Source organism: Eleginops maclovinus, chromosome 7, assembly GCF_036324505.1.
Source record: "Eleginops maclovinus isolate JMC-PN-2008 ecotype Puerto Natales chromosome 7, JC_Emac_rtc_rv5, whole genome shotgun sequence".
Taxonomy (NCBI): Eukaryota; Metazoa; Chordata; class Actinopteri; order Perciformes; family Eleginopidae; genus Eleginops; species Eleginops maclovinus.
In genome coordinates, this window is record NC_086355.1 from 665,379 (window position 1) to 693,215 (window position 27,837).

General features: G+C 47.0%; 1 protein-coding gene across 1 annotated transcript in view; it reads left to right on the plus strand.

Annotated features, from left to right (window-relative positions):
- Nucleotides 1-27,837, plus strand: part of LOC134867399 (titin-like) — a 196,592-nt gene that overhangs the window by 85,686 nt on the left and 83,069 nt on the right. Inside the window, 44 exon segments of the mRNA XM_063887937.1 lie at nt 232-303; nt 511-624; nt 713-799; nt 1,211-1,255; nt 1,644-3,251; nt 3,694-3,747; nt 3,839-4,234; nt 4,323-4,601; nt 4,831-5,100; nt 5,511-5,650; nt 5,762-5,888; nt 6,546-6,812; nt 6,935-7,201; nt 7,456-7,719; nt 8,373-8,512; nt 8,673-8,799; nt 9,027-9,293; nt 9,411-9,677; nt 9,934-10,200; nt 10,968-11,107; nt 11,588-11,714; nt 13,704-13,846; nt 16,537-16,660; nt 16,754-17,020; nt 17,501-17,598; nt 17,683-17,851; nt 18,233-18,502; nt 19,193-19,459; nt 19,629-19,907; nt 20,030-20,438; nt 21,474-21,598; nt 21,677-21,943; nt 22,112-22,381; nt 23,058-23,357; nt 23,489-23,791; nt 23,935-24,122; nt 24,468-24,582; nt 24,669-24,956; nt 25,234-25,385; nt 25,660-25,807; nt 26,145-26,444; nt 26,565-26,852; nt 27,039-27,335; nt 27,458-27,644. Coding sequence (XP_063744007.1) covers nt 232-303; nt 511-624; nt 713-799; nt 1,211-1,255; nt 1,644-3,251; nt 3,694-3,747; nt 3,839-4,234; nt 4,323-4,601; nt 4,831-5,100; nt 5,511-5,650; nt 5,762-5,888; nt 6,546-6,812; nt 6,935-7,201; nt 7,456-7,719; nt 8,373-8,512; nt 8,673-8,799; nt 9,027-9,293; nt 9,411-9,677; nt 9,934-10,200; nt 10,968-11,107; nt 11,588-11,714; nt 13,704-13,846; nt 16,537-16,660; nt 16,754-17,020; nt 17,501-17,598; nt 17,683-17,851; nt 18,233-18,502; nt 19,193-19,459; nt 19,629-19,907; nt 20,030-20,438; nt 21,474-21,598; nt 21,677-21,943; nt 22,112-22,381; nt 23,058-23,357; nt 23,489-23,791; nt 23,935-24,122; nt 24,468-24,582; nt 24,669-24,956; nt 25,234-25,385; nt 25,660-25,807; nt 26,145-26,444; nt 26,565-26,852; nt 27,039-27,335; nt 27,458-27,644 — 10,579 coding nt within the window.

The window sequence follows — 27,837 nt, forward strand, 5'->3', positions numbered from 1 at the left end:
TCACGTTGGGTTTTCCTCATTGCTTGGTCTCATTCTGTTTGTTGTGTGTTTTACCCGAGATATTTTACCACACAGACCAGGTGATAAGTTTACTGGAACTCTTCCGGCCTCCTATGTTTCCATCCTGGATCCTGTTTGTTCTCGTTGTGTTGTCTGTCTTTGCATGCTGGCTCAGTGCTCACCCCATCAGTCTTAGTCTGGTTCTGATTGTTGTATAATTTCATTCCCAAGTTCCTGTGAAGGGAATGGAGTCTCCGCCACAAGTCACAGAAGCACTGGTAAAGCCAGCTGCTCGTCAAGAAGGTACAGACCTCTCTTTGAAATGTTTTCATGGTGTTTATGTCTCCGTGTTTGTGTCTGTGTGAGGCATTCATAAAAGAATGCCACTCTTGAGCCAACATCATCTTTAAATCTTTATCCTGAAGGACTCGTTCTCAGTTCATAGGAATAAATATATGTTTGTTTGTGGAGAGCTTTCTTTTGAATTCTCTCTTTACTTTGTACTTGAAGAGAGCAAACCTCAGGCGGCTGTAAAAGTTCAAGAAGCTGCCAAAAAACCTGACCTCACCGACAAAACCAAGAAGTTAGAGAAGAAAGTTACTCCTCAGGAAGAGACAAAGCCAGGTATACAGATAATAACTTGTTTAACCCGTGTGTGTCTTTTAAAAACCTTTGTTTACTTTACCATACTCCAATCCCCTCTTTTATTAAGTAACCAAGCCAAAGGCTGAAGAAACAACCAAGAAGGTTGCAGAAGAAGAGAAACCAACCGGGGTGGAAAAGATATCTCCTGAAACAGGTAGAGGTATAGGAAGGGCTGAGCTTGAAACAACCTCCTTTTGTCATCACTGGAAATGTTGACTTACCCCCAACCCCCCTTCCACTGTTAACCTTGGTCGGTTTGGCCTCCTCACTGATGTCTGTCTCTCCATGTTGTGCGTCCTGTTTGTTTTCTGTCATCAATTCATTGACCACCAATCTAACTGAAGCATGCCATACCTGTCCTCGGACACTTCATTTCAGCTCTTTACTCATGACACTATTCCCCAAGTCATTCCCCTAAATCATGTGACTCCAGACCACTTGTCATCAGCTATCATTTCTTTGAGTGTGTTGGTAAGGTCTTCCCACTTTTAAATCAGTGAAACTGCTCCTTCTGACCGATTTAATTTCCTTACTAACGACTTTCTGAAATATAATCCTGTGTTAGATCAAACCAAGGGACCCGTCCAAGCACCGGGAGGAGTCAAGAAAGGTAGGAGCACCAATGACCACTCTCTTCACCTCAGTACACACACAGTATACACAGTTACTAATGGCTAAACTATACACAGCATGATCCTTTTATAGTGCCAGCAAATCTAAAAACTACGCCAGGTTCATGGTTGGGAACACAACAATAGTTGGAGATGTTGGGACACCAAGCATCCTAAAACAACATCTGTAATAATATGAAATGCACACAGTACATGTTTGTCTGTCATATCCTGGTGAAGTTGTCTTTTCTTGTAGCCGTCCTCTTCTTTGGGGTTACTGTTGTGATGTCATCTTTATCTATTAGCTTCATATATAGTGATAAGTATGTTTGTACAGATTGTGGTGTCATCGTTAAGTGTCATAATGTCAAACCTTTGCCACGTCAGAACCTCTTCTGCACAAAAAAGGTAAAGTTCAGACCGAAGTTGAAGGGACGTTTGAGATTCCCACTTTGAAGAAGACCACCAGAGTCATGAAGGAAGTGGAAGAGGAGCAGGAGATGATCAAACTGAAGAAGATTCCCTCAGTTCAACTGAAAGAGGCTGAGGAAGAGGAGAAACCTCAGAAGGTCACCAAGACCACAGTGTTTCAGATTGAGGAGTTGGTGCACAGAGAGGAGGCTGTGGAGATGTCCGTCGCCACCAGGAGACCTGCAGAGAAGAGTAAACCTCGAGACAAAGCAGAGGTGGTGAACAAGCCTGAAGTTATGAAGCCTAAAGAAAAGGACCAGAAAGAGGCACCTGAAGAAGCATGGACCCGCCAGAAACCCGTACCTAAAGATGAGAAACCAGAAGATAAGATTTCTTTGAAGAAAACTCCCAAAGCTCCAAAGGAAAAGGAACCTGCCCCGCCTACAGCAGCCTTAAAGAAGGTGAAAAAACTGCCTTCAGATGAAGTGGAACCAGAAGTAATCAAATTAAAACCATTTGAGAAACCTGTTGAACCAGCTGAGGAGCCTGAAAAAGACAGGAAAGAGAGACCAGACAGAGACAATGTGCCTTTCCAGAAGCTAGACAGAGGCCCTAAAGAGGTGGAAACTAAAGAACCTTCCAAGAAACCTGAGAAAGCCCCTCCCGAGGTCAAAGAGCCACCAGCCCAGGTCCCAAAGCCACTAGATAAAAAGAAATCTCCAGAGAAAGAACCTGAGGAGGTCAAAGCGCCCACTAAGGTGAAGAAAATCCCAACAAAGGAACAGGAGGTGGAGAGCGTTAAGCTGAAGCCTTTCTCCAGGCCGTCCAAAGAGGCTGTAGAGCCTGAGAAGAAACCAGCGGAGGAGAAAGAGAGGAAGCCGGCTGATGACCTGCTGCGCCGTCGCACAAGTCCAGAGGAAAAACCAAAAGAACGAGAAATGCAGGCTAAACCGAAGGAACCTGAGGTTGCAGAAACTCCAGAGAAGAAGCCGGAGAAACCGAAGGTGGTGGAGGCAGCTCCAGCTGAGAAGAAGACAACTCCTTTTAAGAAAGCAGAAAAGGTTCCTGAGGAGCCCAAACCTCTGCAGCTGAAGAAGGGAGTCACACCAAAGGCCAAGGAGGAGAAAGAAGAGGTGGCTCTGAAGCCTTTGGAGCAGCTCAAGAAGGTGGAGCTGAGAAAGACACCATCTCCTCAGGTGGAGAAGCTCAAAGACGCAGAGAAGGTCCCCGCTGAGAGGAGGCCCAGTATCGATAAACTCAGAAAGGTTCCTAAGGCGGTTTCACCAAAAGACTCTGTGGAAGCTGTGACTCTGAAGAAGGTCCCGAGGAAGCCGTCCCCAGAGGAGGCTGGTAAAGGGAAGGTTCCCCTGGTGAAGGAAGTGTCTCCTGGAGCCGTGCAGATGAGGAAGGTCGCTACCCAGCCTGAGGAAGAGGTGTATGAAGATGAGGACGAGGAAGATGTGGTGCAGGAGGAAGATGAGGCCTGGGGCTGGGAGCTGGTTCCCCGGGAGAGTTACGGCTCTGAAGACTGGGAGGGAGAAGGAGAGGAAGGTGCGCTGGAGGTGCCAGGGGTTTCCAGGAGAGGTGAGATGGTGGCGACCCCCGTTGGGTGACGGTCGAGACAAACGTTGCCTTCATGCCCTGAATAATAGCTACCCTTCCCACCATCATGCCTCCATCTGAATCATTCCTCATATCTCAAACGTGACCCGACTCACGCCATCTTTTTCTTGTGTTTGTGTCGAATATCAATCTGTTTGTCAAACTGTCACATGTGCGTCCGTCATTTGCATCTGTCCACCACGTGTTCCCGTAACATCTCCACATTTCTGTGTGTTGTTCCATCTCTTCATGATGTTACATTTACTCACCTTTCCTTTCCATGACTTCATTATGCAACCATCACTATGACATCATATTTCCCGAACCATTCGAGTGGACATTACACATCTCCCAGCTCTGACATGTTCATGAAGACACATGAAGATGTTGTGTGCAGGAAACTCATTTGTGTTGTTTCTAACAGAGGGATCACCAGCAGGAGAGGCAGCAGGCGGAGGAAGAGGCAGAGGACTGAAACGTATGTCTGTTTTCTTGATATCTTCAAATGCTGCATGGTGATGCCAAAAAGTCCTTCATTAAATTCAAGTGTCCCTTAATTTGTACTTCAGCCAAGCAGACCCCGTCCCCCGGTGAAGGTAGGGGCCGTGGCCTGAGGCCCGGTGGAAAAGGACCAACCCCACCAGAGGAACCGTTTGCAGGGTTCAAGCTGAAAGCTGTCCCTCTGAAGTTCATCAAGAAGCTTCAGGACATCGTGTTGAAGGAAGCTGAGTCAATCGGATCGGCTGCGGTGTTTGAGTGTGAGGTTTCGCCCTCCACCGCCATTACTACCTGGATGAAGGACGACAGTAACCTTCGCGAGAGCCCCAAGCACAAGTTCACCTCTGACGGCAAAGACCGCAAGTTGAACATCATTGATGTCCAGCTCTCTGACACCGGGGAGTACACATGTATAGCCAAGAACGCCGGCAAGGAGATATCATGCAAAGCCAAGCTCATAGTTGAAGGTATTTATGTCTTACTGTCCTGAAGACCAGACATATCTTTCTCATAATCCAAGCATTCCCCACTCATTGCCTCTTTCTCTCCTCACAGAGCTGCCAGTGAAATGGATCAAGGAGCTGGAGGAGGAGACCTCGGCTCTGAAGGGCCAGCCTCTGTACTTGACCTGTGAGTTGAACAAAGAGAGGGATGTGATATGGAAGAAGAATGGCGAGGTCCTTAAGAAGCAGGCCGGGAAGATTCAGATCAACATCATCGGCATGCAGCACGCTCTGACCATCCAGAACTCCACAGAGGCCGACACCGGGGTCATCACCTGTGAGGTGTCCGACCAGGAGGATGTCAAGACGACTACGAATGTGAAAATCATTGGTAAGCAGTGAACATTTCCCTGAAGGCAGACGCATTTATCAATCCAGGAGTTTATAAGTACTGTATAAACATGCAGTACACCATAAACAGAATCACAAACTGTCCTGCAGCTACATTCAGAGTTAGAGAAACTACTCAGACTAAGCCTGTTGTTGTTCCCCTGCTTTATCTTAGACTACATCTTCCTAATATTCAGTATATTAACGGTGCACGTTTGTTTCTCCCACAGAAATCATCAAGGATTGGATTGTGAAACCGCTGAGAGACCAGCATGTGAAACCGAAAGCCAATGCTACGTTTAAGTGCGAGCTCTTCAAGGATACCCCCAACTGGAAGTGGCTCAAAGGAGAGGAGGAGGTCACTCCTTCAGACAAGATTGAGATCAAGAAGGAAGGAAAGGAGCTGACACTCACCATCAAGAACTGTCAGCCCGAGGATGTGGCGCAGTATGCCATGGAGGTGGAAGGACGCCTCTACACTGCCAATCTCACTCTAGGAGGTTTTATATCCCCCTCTTACCTTCCGTTTTGGTTTAGGGATGTCACTAGAAATATTTAAGTTAAGAGCTACAGGTAGCTAGCTAACGTTAGCTCTTAGCCGCATGTTGAGCCAGGCCCCTTAGAGTTTCATTGTGGTGCATTCAAGTTCTTTAGGTAAATGTCAGTATTAGTTAAAGGCAGTTCATAACGTTGTCATCATGTGTTTTATGTAGTCTTGTGAAATTTTGTTTTGGGTGAAAAACTTAAATAAATGCTGATGGGAATAAAGAAGGGTAAGATGAGTTAGAGATATAGAATGTAAACGGTATTGGTATTGACTTCTACATTTCTGGTGTTGTGACAACCCGTGCACCTTAATATTCTTTTGTTTGCTCCATACCTCTGAGTACTAATCCAACGTGTTCCTCAGAGCGTGAGGCTGAAATCCTGAAGCCCCTGGCCAGCGTTGAGGTGGTTGAAAAGCAAGACGCCGTGTTTGAGACGGAGATCTCTGAGGACGATGTTCCCGGAGAATGGAAGCTCAAAGGAGAGGTTCTGACCAGATCCCCGGTATGGTTTGACGGTCCTATTTCTGTAAAATGACCTCATGATTCTTAATGCATGTATGTTCTACTTTGGCATGGTCATGTTCACTACTTTCTACTGTGATGTTTTCACCAGACGTGCGAGATCCACATGGAGAGCGGGGTGCGCAAGCTCACTCTGAAGAACTGCCAGTTGGACCAGGCCGGAGAGGTTTCGTTCCAGGCTCTGAACGCCATGACCAGCGCAATGCTCAACGTCAAAGGTAAGACCTGCTCCTGGTACCTGGGCCTGGGATTACGACGTTTTGGGGTTTCAGCTGTAAGAATAAAGGCGTAAGGTCCGTGGGCGATAAAATAAAGCTCAAAGGGACGTGAGAGCGGACCGTACGCCGTTATTCCAGAGGGCTGTCCTTTGAGACTTGCAGCCGGCAAGACCAGGAGACATTTTGATGTGGATCCAAACTATCTCCAGTGTTAAGTGTGGTGTGTTTGTTTGTTTTGATTTGTTGTCTGTTCAATGGAAACCTGTCTGTTAATGTGTCCGATATGACACGTCAACATGTGTCTGTGATGTCCCTTCACAGGATGTGCGTCTGTGGTTAAATGTTTGTGGACAACTTTTGAACAGTGGCCGGTTTATTGGGTCAAACCACCAGGGGCGATTCAGCAGATATTATAGTGTTCAGTAGGCACAGGGTTTGAGTCCCAACATGAAGTAACTGGTGATAAAGAAGAATGACTGAAGTCCTAGAATCACCACATAGAGTTCTTCTCCACAGCAGACTCTGTACGTTTCATGTGTTACTGCTGTTCCTGGTAAACTGGCCCCTGTGTGTAGACCGTTGCGCCGTTGTTGTTTGTTTTGTTGTGTTGTTGATGTTCTGTCTTCATGTCCATGTGTGTCACCTTTTTAAATCTAGAAATCGAGATGGACTTTGTTGTCCCGCTGAAGGACGTGTCTGTGCCTGAAAAGAAACAGGCTAAATTTGAATGCACCATCACGAAGGATGTCTCTAAGGTCATGTGGTATAGGGGGGATGATGTCATCACCCCCGACCAAAAGTATGACATCATCGATGATGGAAAGAAGCATATGCTCATTATAACCTGCTGCGAGTTCGACGACGAGGACACGTACACTATCGCTGTTCTGGGCAAAATGTCCGCTGCTAGACTCACGGTGGAGGGTAAGTGCTGGACCGCCCTTTTCTAGCGGAGTGTTCATCAGTATTCAGACCACGTTCATTGAGTTGGTTGCCTCCTGTTTCCAACTAACTCATATGGATATGCTTTACTAATGCCTCTATAGGTATCAGGCTCAAATTTATCTCGCCACTAAAGGACCAGACAGTGAAGGAAGGCACGACGGCTCGCTTTGAGCTGGAGCTCTCTCATGAGAACATCCCCGTCACATGGTACAAAAACGATGTCAAAATCCACCCGAGCAGAGCCGTGCTCACCCACGTGGACGGGAAGAAACACGTGTTAGAAATTAAGGAAGTGACTCTCGATAATACTTGCCAAATTAAGGCTGAGGCCAAAGGAATTCCCTCCATGGCCAACCTGACGGTCATAGGTAACCCAGACCAACCGTTTGTCTTCTGTCTGTCCTCCAGTTCGTCTTCTTCTCTCCACAGATATTTGTCCATGTTTGTGTTCTGAATTTCCACAAAACCACCTGTTTGTGTGTTTGTGAGTCTGTCATAAGAAGTTGTCTCTCCATGTGGTGTGTTTGTGTTCCTGGTCTTGTTTGTTACCCTCGGACCGTTTACATGTTTGTTTTACATGTGTTTTTGTCTCGAGAGTCACGCAAACATTTCCCCCTTCCAGAGGGCGATGCGTACTTCACGGTTAAGCTGCAGGACTATACTGCAGTGGAGAAAGACGAGGTGGCTCTAGATTGCGAGCTCAGTAAAGACGTGGAGGTCATGTGGTACCACAACGAGGAGGAGATCAAACCCTCTAAGATGCTGAACATTAAGGCTGAGGGCAAACGCAGAACCCTTGTCATCAAGAAAGTTGCCAACAAAGACAAAGGGCAGTACGTATGTGACTGTGGGACAGACAAGACAATGGCCATGCTTCACATTGAAGGTAATTTTATGGTACTCCGCTTCCATCTCCTTGTCTTAAGCTCATCCTTCACCTCCTGACCTCAAGCTCCATCACACAAATCTTTTTCTGGCATTTTTAAGCACCTTTTTTCCACTCAATAGAATCACCCCTGCCATCCCCTCGCACCTCTTAATTGTTGGAAACACACTACAGGAGCTTTCAGTGAAAGCCTTTCATGGACTCTGATTATACCCCTTGTTGGAGAAATCTCCTGTAGAGTTCTTCCACCTCTACGTCTTGTCTTGTTTGTTTGTCACTCTGTCATATTTCTTTAGAGGGTCTTCTCAACAGACCGATCTCCCTCTGAAGAAAAAAAACCCTTTAATGGTCCCCCTCAGTGATCTTACAGGGCCGTAAAGAACCAAATGGCTCATTTTTGCAAGTGACGTGTCCATCAGTTCCCTGGTTTTACAGCCATTTACTTTCAAAACCAACCTGGATCTTCACTGTGTTTTTACCCAGCCTTTGGAGCCATTTGGTTTCTTCTGGACCTGTAAAAAGATTGACCAATAAAGGGGGTTTCTATGCAGGACCCAAAGGTTTCTGTGTAGTGTGTGTCCCTGTCGTGTTGTGTATTCATGTCAAATTTGTCTGAATATCTTAACGTCTTTGTCCCCTCTCTTAAACGTCAGCACGCCGCATCAAGGTGGTGCGGCCGGTGTACGGAGTTGAGGTCTTTGACGGAGAGACCGCTCGGTTTGAAGTGGAGCTCAGTGAGGACGATGTCCACGGACAGTGGAAACTGAACGGAGAAGTCCTCAGTCCCTCCGCCGTACGTCTCATGACATTGATTCTCTCATGTGGTTTCGTTCACTTTCATTTATTTTAAAACCTCTTGTGTTTTTGACAAATGAGAGTGAATCGACCGCCTGCTCTCTTTAAAATCCTCATGTTGTATTTATAAAATGCTGACGTCTGTCGGTCGTCTGCAGGATGTAGAGATCGTGGAGGACGGAGCCAAACACACTTTGGTCTTATACAACTGCAAAGTGCCTCAAACAGGCGAACTGGTGTTTACTGCCGCCAACGCCAAATGCTCCGCTAACCTGAAAGTGAAGGGTGAGCGTTCCCTTACCACTCTTGTGCAAAGTCTTAACAAGGAAATGGAAAACCCGGGTTCAGTCTTACGGTCCTTCAGTTCTGTTGTCTTGTCTAACATGTGGTTTAATGAAATGTAATAGTGATTTAATCTATAAATGCTATTGCATCCGACCCACTGATCCACAGTTTCTATCCTGAGAGGCCGCCTGCACCCTGAAGTTAACTGTGTCTATCTGACTCTGCAGAGCCGTCGGTCTCGTTCATTACTCCGCTGGCCGACGTCCACACGTACGAAAAGGACAATGCCAAATTTGAACTGGAAATTTCCAGAGAGCCCAAAAGCTTCCGCTGGCTGAAGGGATCTCAGGAGTTGACAAACGATGATAAGTTTGAGATCCAGGTGGAAGGCAAGAGACACACTCTCATTGTGAAATCTGCCAGATATGAAGACGAAGCCAAGTACATGTTTGAGGCCGAAGACAAACGGACGTCTGGGAAGTTGATTATCAAAGGTGACTACATCAGAGGGGAAAGTGTGTTCCAGGGCACATCGGCATTATGTTAGTACTGTCTGTTTGTGTTACTGTTTTCAGTTTGAAACCCCTTTGTGTGTAACCTTTCGTCATCAGGTATTCGCCTCGAATTTCTCAAGCCGATTAAAGACGTGACCGTAAAGGAGCGTGAGACGGCAGAGTTCAGTGTGGAACTGTCTCACGATAAGATCCCTGTGGTCTGGTACAAAAACGATGTCCGGCTGCACCCCAGCAAGGTGGTGCACATGTCGGAGGACGGGAAGGTCTTCACGCTGGCCTTCAAGGAGGTCACCATTGATGACACCTCTATGATCAAAGTGGAGGCCATGAGCAAGACCTCAGAGGCCATGCTCACCGTGCTCGGTCAGTACCAATGTGACGGTGAAACTCCCAGAAATCATAGAAAGGTTGATCCGTTAGATAAACACACAGAACATAATAGTGATAGAAATGACAGATTGTATTGTTGTGCAAGACTTAAGGAGACTTAAGTCAGCCAAGAGTAATCGTTCGAGCCGTCTCCAGATCTCCAGATCTCCATCTACAGATGGCTCCAGACTTTTACGCCTCTCCAAGCCGTTGTACTTTAACTGTCTGTTGCTGACGTGTCTTCTTGCAGAGGGCGACCTGTACTTCGCGGTGAAGCTGCAGAACTACACTGCTGTCGAGAAAGATGAGGTGGTGTTGTCCTGCGAGCTGAGCAAGGCGGCCGGCGAGGTCCGCTGGTTCAAAGACGGTGACGAAATATTTGCCTCCAAGAACGTCCTCATGCAAGCAGATGGGAAGAGGCGCATGCTGGTGATCAAGAAGGCGGCGAGGAGCAGCATCGGGGCGTACACCTGTGACTGTGGCATCGACAAAACCACGGCCACCCTGAACATCGAAGGTAATACCTGCGATGACCCTGAACCCCTGGACTGCAGAACAAGCCCGCCCACCACCCACCATGCAGCGAGAACCCACCTCCATCCAGGCCCCGCCCCTTCTATCCGCCATCACCTTTGTTTGTCAACCCCGCCCATTATGACTGTATATTATAACTGTATTATAACTGTATATAAACACGTCATGAACTCTGAGAGAGAATGGAGACATGAAAATGTTGTCTCTTCTCAGAGGCAGAGCCAAGTGTTCATATACATCTTATAATATTACAGTGGTTTTAGCTTGTTTAACAGGTCATGCCAAAAACAGGTTCATTCAAAAGCACTTTTCTTTTTAAACGCTAATGAAATATTTAAAATGTCTAAATGTTAATTCATTTAAATACTACTTAAGGTTATAGGTACAAATACTTGTATCATGTAAACAGTCTTTTATGTATTTCAACAGCTTACTACAACTCTTAGATTATTCATACATTTCTTCATATGCGTTACTAATGAACTTGTAATGTTGATGAGACAGAGATCAGAGGTTTCAATGGCCTGGGTTTCTGTGTTTAATCCTCTTCATGCTTCTGCACACTCTGTAAGTCGCTCTGAGTGAGCGTCAGCAGCTCGTCACGTCCTCTCTGTGTGTTTTCACCAAGCTGTCATTTTATTGTTTCTGTTCATCATGAAACTGTTTCCTCTGGTTCCTCTGGTATCAGCTCCTCTTCCTCGTCCTCTTCCCCTCCTGCTCGCTGATGTCTGTTTCCCCCCCCCCCTGCAGAGCGCGACATTAAGGTGGTTCGCCCGCTGTACAGCGTGGAGGTCACTGAGACCGAGACCGCCAAGTTTGAGACGGAGATCTCAGAGGAGGACCTGCACGCCATCTGGAAACTGAAGGGGGAGACACTGCACCCGTCGCCAGTAAGAGCAAACCCCCAAACACACAGATGCATTGTTAATTACTGCAGGAACTAAGATACGGTCAGATAAGGTGAGATGTACTTTATTGACAGCTTAACCCAAGAAGGGCAAGAGATATTCTGGTACATTCATTTTGTAAGGGTAGAGACATGTTGCACCTGTCTCCGGGCAGATTAAACACAAACACATTTATTATTATTCATTGCTGGAATAAAACCTAATAGGGTCTAAAATATTCTAGAGGGAGCTATTTGCCTCAGGAATGATGACAATAAACACATGTATTATTATTAATTCAGGGGAAAGAAATACATTTAGTAGAAATGTGTTGAGCAGATTTCCTTTTTGCTTCAGGAATCATCAGTTCATCGTAATTCAACTTCCTTCTGTTAGAAGGATCTGAAAGAAACATTCTCTTCAGCCTTCTCCCAAAGTTCATCACTTCAATGTTTGAAATGTAAAATATGAATATGTCCTCAGGATGTGGAGATTAAGGACGAGGGAGCGAGACACATCCTGATCATCTTTAACTGCAGGATGGACATGGCAGGAAGCATCGACTTCTCGGCAGCAAACGCCAAGTCTTCAGCTCAGCTCAGGGTCAAAGGTGACACAAACAACACTGACATCAGACACATCGAACACAGGTTGTTAATAGACATTTGAAATTCCAGAAAAATCCGCCTCTATGGCTCTTCACTTTGTTGGGATCGTCGGCTACACCTTTACACACATTTTCAACATTTTCAGTAAAATGCTGCAGAATGTTCATGTTGTTAGAGGAACCTGCCACACATCATTCCCTTTATCCTGATTGGTTGACTAGCGTGGTGCTTCCTGGAAAGGTTGACTTTTTTTCAGCTTTTTAAAGATTTCTGGTCCCATTTTTAAGGGTTTCTCCTTCTGTTGATTTCTGGGTAAAATGTAACGTATTGAATATTTAAACAATAGGAGGAGTGGTAATGATGAAAATATGCACATTCAAAGATCTGCATTAGAATGGGAGGATGATGAAGAGAGAATGGGAGGATGAAGCCCTCTTTACTGTCACACACAGCAGAGCACACAGAGTGAAAGTGGTCTGCATTTAACCCATCCTAGTACTGGGAGCAGTGGGCAGCTATTGTGCAGGGGAGCAATGGGGAGGGGGGATTGGAGGTGTCCGGTGCCTTGCTCAAAGGCACCACAGCAGGGTCTATGAGGTGAACTGGGACCTCTCCAAGTAGCAGTCCTCTTTCCATATTTCAAGTCTGTTCGGGGACTTGAACCGGTGACCCTACGATTCCCAGTCCAAGCCCCTACTGACTGAGACACTGCTGGACAAGAAGAAAGAAAGTACATTATATTTACATTTAGGGAAAATGTTGCAGAAATGCATGACAGATATAACGCTCAACGTGTTCATAATGGTACATCTAGTTTGACTGAAGCTTTATGGAGTCTTTATGCTAAGCTAGCAGTAGCTTCATACTTCTTAAACACATGGGAGTGCTTATTGGTCTAACTCTCTGGAGCAAACTAAATTATCCCAAAACAAGTAAAAGTATTGCTTTAATTTTGTTAGAACGGACACACAAACCCCGTCTGCCCTCTGGAAGCAAAAGATTTAAACATAGTATATGATATTTGTTGGTTTTGCAGCTAATTGAAAACCTGATCCTCCTTCTTTTCATGTTAGCCGTCATTAAAGTCATCACTTCTAAACATCTAAAGGTGCATTTCATCATACAGAGACGTGAGCTGCAGAGTAAAGACAGGAGAAGCTTCTGCAGGACATCAGGAGACAGCGTTATCACTGAGATAAGAACAGCTGCTGCTGCTCAGTTTATCTGACTCAGATACTAACTGAGAGTCGGAGAGAGGGAAGCTCATCGCTAAGAATCACAATTTGTTTTTATAGTGTGAGTTACTGTTTACATATACTTAGAGATATGTAATCCAGATAACATGTTAAATGGGTGTGAGCTGTCAGTGTGTGTGTGTGTGTGTGAGCAGTCAGTGAGTCAGAGTGTGTAAACTGTTACCGGCCGTTAAACAGGTCTTAATTCAGGCATGTGAGGCAGCCGCTGCAAATACTTGATGCTACTTGTTAATCTAAACTGATACCCTGGCTCATCCCTCACAAACACACAGACACACACACACACACACACACACACACACACACACACACACACACACACAGGTATCCACATTGTCCCGCAGAGGGACGTTGGGTAGGTTCCTCTTTTTCAGGAAATGTTCACATGTTGATTGACAGGAGCAGATTTGCACCCCCTTCTTTTTTCTCTCTGGGCTCTCAGCCAATCAGGGCCTCCGGTTATTTTAGAAGCCACATGCCTTATGTAGAGTAGGTTTGCAGAGATTGGCGGTGGGAGGACGCGACCCCAGCCCTCACTGGTGGCCGTATGCTAATGCTAATGAGCGCACCCCCCCAGCGCCAAGCCCCCAGGAGAGTGTGTTCAGTCCTGAAGGCTTCTTGGCCTTGGAGCAGCAGCAGCCATGAGGAGCACATCCCAGGATTAAGGACTTGTTTGGATTTATATCAACCTGTTTTAAGGGGGGGGGCTAACCATGTCTTCTCCCCAATCCAAAGCCCGGGTCATCGGCCTGGCTCGCCCGCTGCAGGACGCCACGGTGACCGCCGGCGAGACCGCCACCTTCGAGTGCGAGCTGTCGTACGAAGGCATCGCTGTCGAGTGGTTCCTTGGGGGTACCAAGCTGGAACCAAGCGACAGAGTGAGTCCACACACCTGAGCACACACACTTCCTGTAGGCCTCCTGTACACCTGCACACACACAGTTCACTTTGTCTGCATATAAGGGCCTGGATTCCTGCGCTGCATTCGATCTGCTTTTGAGCTTTCTGCCCTGTAAGCGTTTCTGGGGTTATTTATAACGGGACGGGGGCAGGTGGCAGCAGCGGCTCTGAGACAGGCAGCTTTAAAGTGTTTTAATGCTTAATGCAGAGTTTCAGAGCGTGGGAGGGAGTGCGGTCTCTGAGAGGATATCAGGCATAGCGCGGGATTAGTTTGATTATTATTGGATGTAATTTAAGACGTTCCACAGACACATGATCTCTGTGCGGGTTGTGCAATGTGATTTACTGCCTGCTGCACGTTACATCAACCATCAGCTTCATTATATATACAGTACAAAACTTATTCCAGTTTAAAGTGGATCAAATGTGTAGAGATCAGGTTTAATGGGGTTTCAATGGTGATGCTGCTTCCTGTTTACATCAGACTCAGGTTTTATTGGTCTGGAAGTTTTCAGATTGTTTCAGCAAGAAAAGTGTAAACAGGCTTTCAAATCCCTGTGATGATTAGAAGCGCTTCAGAAGCAAAGATAATCAGGATAGGGACCAACACGAGTCCAGGACATTTACATGTGCTGTGCGATGTGTAAAACACAGATTATTGAAAGCACAGAAATAAAACTCCTGCCTGTTCAGAGGTCATGTCAAGCTCTGCTGGTTCATCCTGTTCAATAACAGCTGATTGCTGAGCCTCTCATTTAGTCTCACACAGATTTAAAGGGTTTTCTTTACGACATAAAAGCAGCACACCTACCTCCAGCTGAGCTATAAAACAATAAAACCCCTCAAACTGCCCCCCCCCCCACACACACTGACAAACTGTAGGGATCAAAAGGAAAAGACAACAACAGCTGAACATCTCAAACACAAAGCATTTGATCCGGTGCAGTGTTACGTCTTTCTTTTATAACGTTTGAACTTGATAGAAATTGACCAAAAACCAGACATATTTGACTTTATTTATCACCGAAAATATAATAAGGGTGTATTCTGTAAAGGTTACACCCAACAGCAATCACTGCCCATTGCTGCTTTGTGATTGATGGAAGAATCAGCGACTTTAAATCACCTTATAAAACATTTTGTTTGAGACTTGTCTTCATCGAGAAGTGTTATTTTGAAAGAATTTCACACTGCGAGAAAAAGAACACACCAGAAACTATGAAGCAACATCTTGTGCCACATTGTCTTCGCATATAGATCAATATTGTGTCAAAAATAAGAGATGAGAGAACGTAGATGTGATGAAGTGTAAGGCATGAGTCGGAGCTGTGAGTGAAATCCAGTCTGAGGAATAAGCAGCCGTCAGGTGTCAGGAGGCCGCAGTTTAAATCGGGGGAGGAGCAGCTGCTGCTGTCAGGCTCAGCTGGTGACCCTGCACACACACACACACACACACACACACACACACACACACACACACACACACACACACACACACACACACACACACACACACATACTGTGTATATATATACATACATGTATGTGATATGCAGCCTTGGGGTGTTCACTTTAAAAATGTTACAAACATTAGTTACCTGTAAAGTAAAATCTCAGTATCAAAATATAAAAATGTAATCAGATTACTTTCTTTGGGATCACCTCAAAATCACATGCAGTCAAATAAAAGAGTATTATGGAAGACAACAGCACAATGGCTAGCGCTCCTATTGGCTAGCGCTCTAACACATTGTATGTGATCGGCAAAGGGGCGGGACATCTGAGTGGTTGACCAATCACAACAGAAAAATGAAAATCCCTTTTTGAGCACCAAAGCATTGAAACATATCCCATTAGAACCACAGGAGCAGGATAGGGCTTATATAGATGGAAATCTGCTTAAAACATGAGGTTACAGGAATGACTTTATTGGGTACTTTATAAAAAGGTGTTATGAATCTTAGTATGAAGTTATTTGCTAAGGCATAAACCAGGCAGTGGCAGCCTTCAGAAGAGTAGATGAACTTTTTAACTCTGTGACACCAATTAAAAATGAGGCAGTTACAGATGTCGTAAATGTCTAAAAACCCAGATGATGTATATTACATCACATGGTATTTTACCCTTCATCCAAAGCATTTTAAAGACACTTCAATACTGTAGACGAGCTAGCAGGAGCAGTTTGAAGTTCAATATCTTCAACGTGCTGTCTGTAGGTGCTGGGATTAAACCAGGAACACCCAGTCTTTTCACACGGCGTAAAAAATGGTTTCCAACCAAGTTATAATCCCAGCTGTTCAACAACGCATGGCGATCAGACTGGATGCAATCAGATCTTTAAGGGTGTTGCACATCAACAACAAAATATGGTTAGCATCCGAGCAGTCGTGCAGGGCAGTCTAACATGCATAGGTATTATATGTAGAGAGAGAGAGGAGAGTGAAGCTAACGTCTGAAATCTGTAGGGTACTTTGGTTAACACGACACAAATGCATCAATGAGGAACTTTGGCTAGCTAGCTCTTGTTTAGCACGTACCACCTAACTGCACCAGCTGGTTGTATGTAAAACACACTGCGTCCGATCTGAAGGCTGTATGACTCTGCTGAGCCTGGCAGTCAATGCTCATGGCGGTGTAAGCCCTCCTAATACCTGCGTGTGTTGAACAGGTGGTGTTGAAGTCGGAAGCTAAAGTCCACAGTCTGACTCTGAGGGACGTCAAGCTCAATGAAGCCGGACAGATCAAACTCACCGCCAAGGACTTCCAGACGGAGGCCAACCTCATCGTCAAAGGTCAGACCTGCCGATTCACTCTTAGAGCCGCAGATTCCCAGTGGAGGTTCACCATGATTAAAGCTTAATAACTGTGTTTGTTTGGGGGTTCAGAGCCGGCTGTGGAGTTCTCGAAGCCTCTGCAGGACCAGACGGTGGAGGAGGAAGCCACTGCCACGCTGGAGTGTGAAGTCTCCCGGGACAAAGCCGAGGTGCGATGGTTCAAGGACGGGACGGAGATCAGAAAGACAAAGAAGTACGAGATGATCGTGGACGGCCACAAGAGGGCGCTGATCATCCACAACTGCACGCTGGATGACTCCAGGACTTACGCCTGCGACGCCAAGCAGTTCAAGACCTCCTGCTTCCTCAACGTGGAGCGTGAGTTCAGCAGGAAATAAGACCCAGCGCATTTATAGGAGAGAACAGTTAAGGGAGGCATCGTCACAGCAAACAAACCTCCTCGAAATGTTGCTCTGAAAGATCTTAAGGTGCTTTAAGGGAAATTAAGAGACCCTTTTTACTAAAAAAGACTAATACAGAAACTCCCTAGGAGTTGTAGGAAAGGAACCATCTCCAGAAGGTTTTAAGATCCCTCATTTTCTGAAAATGTATATCGAAATGAGAGTTAAAGACGAATCAGTTGAATCTGAATGACTTCTAGTCAGAGAAACCCTTTGTAAAGAGTTAAAGGACCATGATAAAAGCAAGGCATGATACCCTCTGTAAGAGTGAATTAACACTCATTACATCTTTAATTTACTTAAATAGTCAATTGAAAATGTCGCATTAGACTCAGGACCTGTTATAGACCCTGATGAGGAATCCTTGTAGGTATCTAATATGTATTTGTGCCCTCAGCTCCACACATCGAGTTCTCCAAGCCGCTGCACGACGTGGAGGTGAAGGAGAAGGAATCCGCTAGGTTTGAGTGTGAAGTGTCCAGAGAGGACGTCAAGGTGAGTGTCCGTCCACGGATAAACATATCAATAAAGTTTGGATTTAAAGACCATGTGTCTCACGGTCCTCCTCCCGTCTCTCAGGTCCGCTGGTTTAAAGACGGAAGCGAAATCCGAAAAGGGAAGAAGTATGAGATTGTGTCTCAGGGCCGACAGCACGTCCTCATCGTCCACAAGTCGGTGTTCGACGACGAGGCGGAGTACGAGTGCGACGCCAAAACCAACAAGTCCTCCGGCATGCTCACCGTCATCGGTAAGGGACATATGATATGTAATAAATGATATATAATATCACGGGTCCAGAACACTGGGTTTAGCTTATCCAACACAACTCCGGACCCTGCAGTTCAACACAGATACTAAACTGCAGCTAATTCAGAATTGAGCTCAAATAGGTTTTTGTTGACCTGCTTTAAAGAAACTTCCCCTTACTGTAGTTTATCTTCCTGTTCATCTTACTTTGATTAAGTTTAATAAATAAATTCAATTATTATTTTTATTATTTGGTTTTATTTAATTATGTATTTTGCACTTTTATTTTCTACGTCATTGCTCATTTAAAACTTGCTTTTTTTTGACCCAATAATAAGCACGACAAAGTATCTGAGACCTTTATCCTGTTGTGTCCCTGCAGAGGAGGAGGCCCGCTTCAGTAAGAACCTGTCCAGCGTGGAGGGCACGGAGACGGACAGCGTGAAGCTGATCTGCGAGGTGTCCAAACCCTCAGCCGAGGTGCGCTGGTTCAGAGGAGACGAGGAGCTGCCAGAGGGCGGCCGCTACGAACACATCGTGGACGGGAAGAGGAGGATCCTGCTAATCCAGGACCTGAAGATGGCCGACACCGGGGAGTACACCTGTCGGCTGACCCCCAGCATCAAGACCTCCGGGACCCTCAAGATCAACGGTAGGAGAGGAGGAAGATGTTTCTTCGTGTTAATTAGAAACGTTCTAAAGCTTCTACTAATAACCTGATCTCTAAAGGACTTCTTAAACATTAATAACAATATAGTGACTCATGCAGTTTAAAGGTACAGTGGAAGGAAGGAAGCCGCAGGGTGGCAATTAAATTCTGAAGAACCTCAAAGAACATCACGTTTTTTCTAATGATGTTACAACTTCTGGGAATTAAAGAAAATGGTTTGTTTTCTTGTTAAATTTACATTTTATATTAAAACATTTAAATACTTAAACATCTGTTATTTATCAACGATTCTGGAGGTTTTCCTTGTTTTATGACTTTAAATGTTTATAGGAATACAAAATGATAAGAAAGAAATCGATATTCTTTGAGATTTTAAAATCAAAATTGTACTTTTTTGTGTATTTCTAAATGTTGAGTTCTGAATTGTGAATGAAAGTCTTTAATTCTGTAAAAATTCTTATTGTTTTATTGAAAAAATCCCACACTTACATTTAGTTTGACCTGCAATGGTCTTTATATGCTCTCATAAAAAGCACAGCGAGTCAGAATAAAGACAAAATGACTATTGACTATAAATTCATTTATGAAAATAGTAAAACGTCGCCACAGAAGGAAGTAATCTGTATGTAGCTTGATCTGTGTGTGACCTCTGACCCTTTCTTCCTGCCTCAGAGCTGGCTGCAGAGTTCATCTCGCGGCCACACAGCGTGGAGGTGGTGGAGGGCGAGAAGGCGGAGTTCAGCTGTTCCGTCTCCAAAGACACGTTCGAGGTGAAGTGGATGAAGGGCGGCTCGGAGCTGCAGGACGGAGACAAGTACAGCATGCTGAGCGACGGCAAGAGACGCTCGCTGGTCATCAAGAACAGCGAGCCCAAGGACGAGGGAGCTTACGTGGTTATGATCGGACCGACCCGCGCCAGCGCCGACCTCACTGTGCTCGGTAAGCCCCGCCCCCTGAGGTCAAAGTGATATGTATATTATTGAATCTTACTGCTAAATGTTGATATTCCTAGCAGTGTTTGCAATAGCTTCCATTTAGTTTTCACCACCATAACCCACGAGTGCTCAGAGTTGAGTCTCCGCTGACCCACTGCTGTTTCCTCTTGCAGAGAAGCTGAGGATCATCACGGCACTGAAGGACACGGAGGCCAAAGAGGGACAGGAAGTGGTTCTGAACTGCGAGGTGAACACAGAGGGAGCGAAGGCCAAGTGGCTGAAGAAGGAGGAGACGGTGTTCGAGAGCAGCAAGTACGTGATGGTGCAGCGAGACAATGTCTTCTCACTGAGGATCAAGGACGCCCAGAAGGGAGACGAGTCCCAGTACAGCATCAACCTGACCAATCAGAGAGGAGATCAGGCCAAGAGCTCCTGCAACCTCATCGTCAAAGGTAATGACATATATATATACGATCACATACAACATAAATCTGACCAATCAGAGAGAAAAGCAGTCATTAGTCCGTGCCAGAGTTGATCACATGACCCTGACAGTGTTCTTTGTGTGTTTCAGAGGAGAGCCTGAGGTTCGTGGTTCCTCTGGAGGACATCGACACTCAGGAGAAGAACACCATCAGCTTCTCCTGCAAGGTGAACCGGCCAAACGCCACCCTGAAGTGGATGAAGGCGGGCCAGGAGATCACCTTCAGCAAACGCCTCGTGTACCGGGCGGATAAAGAGAAGCACACGCTCACCATCAAGGACTGTACACTGACCGACGAGGGCGAGTACACCGCCATGGCCGGAGACAGCAAGTGCACGGCGGAGCTGATCATCAGCGAGGCGCCCACCGACTTCAGCATGCAGCTGAAGGACCAGACCATCACCGAGTTTGAGGACGCAGAGTTCACCTGCAAGCTGACCAAAGACAAGGCCGACCCCAAGTGGTACAGGAACGGACGTGAGATCAGAGAAGGACCCAGGTACGAAGTTATCAATATATCTATAAAGCCCTTTTTACAATAAATAATACAAAGGTTTTCAAATTGTAGATAATCAGGTTTAAAAGGGTACCACAAGGTTCAAACTTGGGCCCTCTTTGATTACATTATGAATAGCAGAGCGAACGACAGGAGATCAGAGAAGGACCCAGGTACGGCATTCATCAATATATCTATATATCACAGAGTTTCAGGTCATTAAAGAAAAACACAGACTGATCGTCCTTAAGGGGTACCACAAGGCTCAAACTTGGGCCCTTTTTTTTCTAGATACAAAGATGGTTTGTTAACAAACACGAGAGAAGGGATTGATATTTACATGTGAAAGGATTTAAGGAATAAATGATCAGATTTAAGACTAAGACTAAGTTCCGTAATTTCTGGACTATAAGCCGCTACTTTTTCCCACGCTTTGAACCTCGCGGCTTATACAATGACGCGGCTAACTTATGGATTTTTCCCGCTTTCACAAGCTTCATGCCGCCAAAATGGGATTTTGAAACAGAATAGACAAAACACTGAGCACCGTCACATAATGTGATGTAAATCGAGCGTGCTCAAACTTCCCATCATTGTGATTACCGGTAGTGATTTTGTCACCCTCATCATGGCAAAGACACGGAGAAATGCATATGATGCAGCTTTCAAGTTGAAGGCGATCGATCTGGCAGTTGGAAAAGGAAATACCGGTAGGCACCTGCGGCTTATAGACATGTGCGGCTTATAGACATGTGCGGCTTATTTATGGGTTTTTAAATTCAGTGGGTGTGCGGCTTATATTCAGGTGCGCTTAATAGTCTGGAAATTACGGTACTTGAAAGAAAGGTGCTGCAAGTTCACCAGGTGTAACCCTGGGCCATCTTTTATTTGCTTAGGATTTCAAAGCTGTTGTCTTTTTAGGCACATATTCAGTTTGAAGAAGTACTTGATTTTACTAGAAAGAAGGTTGTTGTTTTATTGCTGGGACACAGAAATCTGCTGACGGACTGACTGTTAACTTACTTTTCTTTCCCCCAGATATACATTTGTGAGAGAAGGGAAGATGTGCACGCTGCGTATAAAGGAGTGCAGACCTGACGATGAGTGTGAGTACGCCTGCGGAGTCGACGACAAGAGATCCAGAGCCCGGCTCTTCATCGAGGGTGAGGATTCACTCTTTAACATAACAGATGTTTTTATTATAAAGTAGTCCCTGCTCAAGATCCCTTCCTGTCCTGCAGAGACCCCGGTGGAGATCGTCAGACCTCCACAGGACGTGTACGAATCCCCCGGCTCGGACGTGGTGTTCGAGGTGGAGCTGAACAAGGATCGGGTGGAGGTGAAGTGGCTGAGGAACAACATGACCGTGGTGCAGGGAGACAAGTACCAGATGATGAGTGAGGGCAAGATCCACCGGCTGCAGGTCTGCGAGATCCGGCCCCGAGACCAGGGCGAGTACAGACTCGTCGTCAAGGACAAAGACGCCAAGGCCAAGCTGGAGCTGGCAGGTAAGAGACGCACAAAACAGTCACTGATTCAGGAGGTTCAGATCAGTCAATGCAAGAAATAAAATGTGCAATGATACTCCACGATCAGGGATTTAAAAGATTAGATTACCTTACATAAACACAGTGAGGCTAGTGCTGTTGTCTCTGACCTGTTTTCCCCTCCTGCAGCGGTGCCTCAGATCAAGACCACTGACCAGAGCTACGTCACAGACGCCAGGAAGCCCATCGTCATGGCCGTCCCGTACAGTGCCTACCCTCAGGCCGAGGCCGACTGGATGTACAACAACCTGAGTCTGCCCAAAGACAACATCCACACCTCCGCCGACCGCACAGAGTTCAGGCTGAAGGACCCGCTGAAGGCCGACGAGGGCCGCTACAAGATCACCATCAAGAACAAGCATGGGCAGGGAGAGGCCTTCATCAACCTGGAGGTCATCGGTGAGTCTTTGTGCGGAAAGAGCAGGGAAACGCTGGGACCAAACGCACTTTCGCTTAGCGGTGGTGACGTGAAGTCAGGTGACCGTGCTGTAGTTCCTCTATAGCTCAACATTAGCCTCCTTTACCTTAGCGGTGGTGAGGTGAAGTCATGTGACCGTGCTGTAGTTCCTCTATAGCCCAACATTAGCCTCCTTTAGCTTAGCGGTGGTGAGGTGAAGTCATGTGACCGTGCTGTAGTTCCTTTATAGCCCAACATTAGCCTCCTTTAGCTTAGCGGTGGTGACGTGAAGTCATGTGACCGTGCTGTAGTTCCTTTATAGCCCAACATTAGCCTCCTTTAGCTTAGCGGTGGTGAGGTGAAGTCATGTAACCGTGCTGTAGTTCCTCTATAGCCCAACATTAGCCTCCTTTAGCTTAGCGGTGGTGAGGTGAAGTCATGTAACCGTGCTGTAGTTCCTCTATAGCCCAACATTAGCCTCCTTTAGCTTAGTGGTGGTGAGGTGAGGTCATGTGACCGTGCTGTAGTTCCTTTATAGCCCAACATTAGCCTCCTTTAAATTGGATTTGGATTTAAATGCAAAATCACATGGAGAAATCCCATTGGACCAGGGAGAGGCTGCCTTCAGGGTCCAACACAGAAACTGCACCACTCTATAACCTAATATTTATTTTCCAGATGTCCCTGGACCCGTGAAGCACCTCCAGGTGGTCGACACCGCCGACGGCGAGGTGAGTCTGGCGTGGGAGGAGCCTGAGAGCGATGGTGGCAGCAAGGTCATCGCCTACGTGGTGGAGCGCCGCGACGTGAAGCGTAAGACGTGGACGCTGGCCACCGATCACTCCGAGAGTCCAGAGTACACGGTGACCGGACTCCAGAAGGACTCCATGTACCTGTTCAGAGTCTGCGCCAGAAACCGGGTCGGCAGCGGACCCAACGTGGACACCGACAAACCCGTACAGGCCAAGAACAAGTTTGGTAAGACTGGCACTCTCACTGTCTTTTGTTGGGTTGACATGACAACACATAAACTTCACCCATCTGATAAATGAGGTCATAGATGAAGTGCTCAGGTTCCTGACGTCTGTTCTGTATTCGATCACCTCCAGACGTTCCAGAGGCTCCTCTGAACGTCATCATTGGGAACGTGACGAAGTTCGGCTGCACGGTCTCCTGGGATGCTCCGACGTCTGATGGAGGCTCTCCCATCACCTCCTACATCATCGAGCTGCGCGACCGCACCTCGGTGAAGTGGACACCCGTTCAGATAACGAAGGCCGACGAGCTGAGCGCCATCATCAACGACGTCATTGAGAACAAGGAGTACATCTTCAGAGTGAAGGCACAAAACAAGGCCGGCGAGGGGAAGCCCAGCGCCGCCTCGCGCCCCGTCAAGATCATGGACCCCATCGGTGAGTTAGCACTACCTTCCAATTCTACTTCACTTTATCGTCCCTTTGGGGACATTTGTAGCCTCACAGTCCCGTTCAAACAAGGATCTCACACAGCCCTTAACACATTTGGCATGAAGTAATATATGTGATTCCCCTTGCAGAGAGGCCCAGTCCGCCCCTGAACCTGGTCTGGCAGGACCAGAACAAGAACTCCGTGCAGCTAAGCTGGGAGACGCCGCTCAGGAACGGAGGCAGCACGATCACCGGATACATCATCGAGCGCTGCGAGGAGGGAAGCGACAAGTGGCTGCGCTGCAACGCCCGCCTCTGCCCAGACCTCTCCTACAAGGTACAGGAAACACCTGGAAAACATCTGTAATAAAGTCAGATGTGGGACTTCCACTGCTCTGAAGTCTGGAGCTGATCATCTCATTAATTAGTGGCAAGATGTCAGGGTATTACCATCTGTATTTTATATCTGTAATACAACTCTTAACATGGTTATAATAAAGCCACATTATATGGCAGTAACACTCCAGCAAATGCTTTCCAGCTGCAGCTTCACATAAAAGTCTGGTGAAAAAACTGAAATGGATGCTTTCAAAACAAAAGCCCTCCTGGTCCTTCACAATAAAACCAGTTCAAGTGTTTCTTTATTTTATTTTGACACTGTTCCTGTACCTGTGTCTTTCAGGTGTCTGGTCTGACATACGGAAAGAAGTACAACTACAAAGTGTTCGCTGAGAATGCCGCCGGACTGTCCGACCCATCCAACACCATCGGCCCCCTGCTGGCCGACGACACACACTGTGAGTGTTTCGCTATCACTGACTCTAAAACAGTCCATTAGAAATGTAGTTTCAGTTCCCATCATGCACCTCTCTCCCTCGTGCAGTTGCTCCTTCCTTCGACCTGAGTGCGTTCAAAGACGGTCTGGAGGTCATCGTGCCGCAGCCGCTCACCATCAGGGTCCCGATCACCGGGTATCCCACGCCCGTCGCCAAGTGGACGTTCAGAGACAAACAGCTGAGCACCGACGACGAGCGTGTCTCCATGACGACCAAGTCCTCATTCACCGAGCTCGTCGTGATGCCGAGTGTCCGACCCGACAAAGGCAGCTACACCCTGACGCTGGAGAACGACGTCACCTCCGTCAGCGGAGACATCGAGGTCAACGTCATCGGTACGCCAGCAAGATATTTCCCTCTGACGTTTTCACAACCTTTTTCTACACATTTAGTCAAATATATTGACATTTCTTTCCTCTCAATCTTACTTTACTTTACCTGCGTATGCATTTACAGCTTGGTCTTAGTTTATGAGTTAGAAATGCAGTAATTCATTTTTGATACATTTTACTGTTTTGATATTAGTCTTAGTAGTTTCCCAGTTTTCCCAACCTTATCACTGGTCTGGTTTTGTTTTTTAAAGGGTTAACTGGTTTTTTTTGTTCTCTGCAGCGGCGCCCAGCGCCCCGAAGGACTTCAAGGTTCTGGAGGTTACCCGGCAGCACGTGCACCTGAGCTGGGAGGCTCCGGAGCACGATGGAGGAAGCCCTCTGACCGGGTACCAGGTGGAGAAACGAGACGTGTCCCGCAAGACCTGGGTCAAGGTACGTCCTTACTAAACTCATGTTCTTCTCATGGACTCAAAGCATGGCTCTTGTAGCTAGGGTTTCAATAATACATATAATATTAATTAACAGTATTAATGATCATCTCATCAGGATAATGGTATTACAGATAAATCTCGTATCAGAATCAGAAGGCCTTTAATCGTCCCACAGAGGGGAAATGTATAATACTAAACCCTGTTCCTATCAGAGACTCATCCCGTGTCCTGGCGTCTGTTAGTGATCTAAACTATTAACCCCCTCTGTGTGTCAGGTGACCTCGGGGCTCCAGGATCAGGAGCTGACGGTGACAGACGTGGTGGAGGGGAAGGAGTATCTGTTCAGAGTCACCGCCTGCAACAAGTGTGGACCGGGAGAACCGGCGTACATCGACGAGCCAGTCAATGTATCCTCCCCCGCCAGTGAGTCGCTGAGACGTTAAAGACACACCTTTACATAAATTAGTCTCAAAGTGTTCTAGGAGCCCATTTTTACACAATATCTTTGTTTCTCATTTTGTTTCAAACATTTTTCCCCAATTTGTTTCAATTTTCAATATTTCTCAGACATTTGATCAAAAATATAAAACACATATTTTTATGTTTCTCACACTTCTGGCTCATTCCTTCACACCTGTGGGCTGTGTAAGGTAGAACAAGATCAATCTAAAAATCGTGCCCGTCCTGTTTCAGCTTCAGTCTAGAGCTTCTTTCTAACACCCCCCCCCACTCTCTCTCTCCCCCCCCCCCCCCCCCCCAGCGATCCCTGACCCCCCCGAGAACCTGCGCTGGAGGGACAAGTCGGGGAGCGGCATCTTCCTGACCTGGGAGCCTCCCAAGTACGACGGCGGCACCGGGATCCGCGGCTACAACGTGGAGCGTCTGCAGAGAGGCACCGATAAGTGGGAGCCCTGTGGAGACACCATCCCCGAGATGAAGTGCCAGGTGAACGGCCTCACCGAGGGCCAGTGGTATGCCTACAGGGTCCGGGCCCTAAACCGCCTCGGGGCCAGCCGGCCCTGCAAGGCCACAGACGAGATCCAGGCCGTGGACCCCAAAGGTACCGACGTCCATCAGTATTTATTGTTAATGTGAAGTTGGAGAGTAATGTGTGCCACCCTAAGACAGTCCAAATAAATAATTCCTATAGCTAACTTCTCTTTATCTTTCCCCGCTGCAGAGGCTCCAGAGATCCAGCTGGACGCCAAGCTGCTGGCCGGTCTCACGGCGAAGGCGGGCAGTAAGATCGAGCTGCCGGCCGAGGTAAAGGGGAAACCTGAGCCCCGCGTGAAGTGGACCAAAGCAGACCTGGTGTTGAAGGCAGAAGACCGGGTTTCCATCGACACGACACCCGGACACTCCACCGTCTCCATCGCCAAGACCAAGAGAGACGACAGCTCCACTTACATCATCGAGGCCACCAACAGCAGCGGCCGCGCCACCGCCACCGTGGACGTCAACATCCTCGGTGAGAAGACGTTTATCTGGATCCTTTAAAAGGATGGTCCGAACCACTTATTCACATGAGGTTTTAACGGGAGCTTCAGAGGGATTCGGCTCACTGATCTGTAAAGCCTGAAGGTTCAGAATGTTTAAATATGAAGGAACCGTTCAATTATTTCCTGAATAATAATGTCCCTGTCCCCCCCCTCAGATAAGCCCGGCCCCCCGGCGGCCTTCGATATCTCTGAGATCACCAACGAAACCTGCTTCCTAGCCTGGAACCCGCCCCGTGACGACGGTGGCTCACGGGTCACAAACTACATCGTGGAGCGCCGAACCACCGAGAGCGAGATCTGGCACCGCCTGTCCTCCACCATCAAGCAGACCACATACAAGGCTGTGGGTCTGACCAAGTTCAAGGAGTACCTCTTCAGGGTCTTCGCCGAGAACCAGTTCGGAGTGGGACCCCCCGCTGAGCACGTCCCCATCATTGCCAGATACCCCTTCGGTACGACACACCAACAAGGCTCATATATTATTAAAGCGTTAAAGGGTCTCAGGTTCAGGAAGTTCTGTTTAATATCTTGTGTCAGTACCTCCACTGTGCCTAACCCCCCCTCCCGTCCTCAGACACCCCCGGTGCTCCCTACAAGCTGGAGGCGTCGGACATCGCCAAGGACTCGGTGACGCTGGCCTGGTACGAGCCGGACGAGGACGGAGGCAGCCCGATCACTGGGTACTGGGTGGAGCGTTACGAGGCCGACCATGACAAGTGGATCCGCTGCAACAAGCTGCCCATCAAGGACACCAACTACAGGTGAGACCCCCTCACCTTTCCTCTCTCCTGTCCCCTGGTCTGGAGGTCAGTGTTTTCTTGGATGTGTTTTTGGTTGTTAGTCTGAAATAAGATCTGTGGTTTACATGAGCTGAAGAGATATGAAATACGTCAGTAAATACGACTCAGCGTTATGAGCCCTCAAACTCCTTCTCCTTCGTTGGTTTCCAGTCTT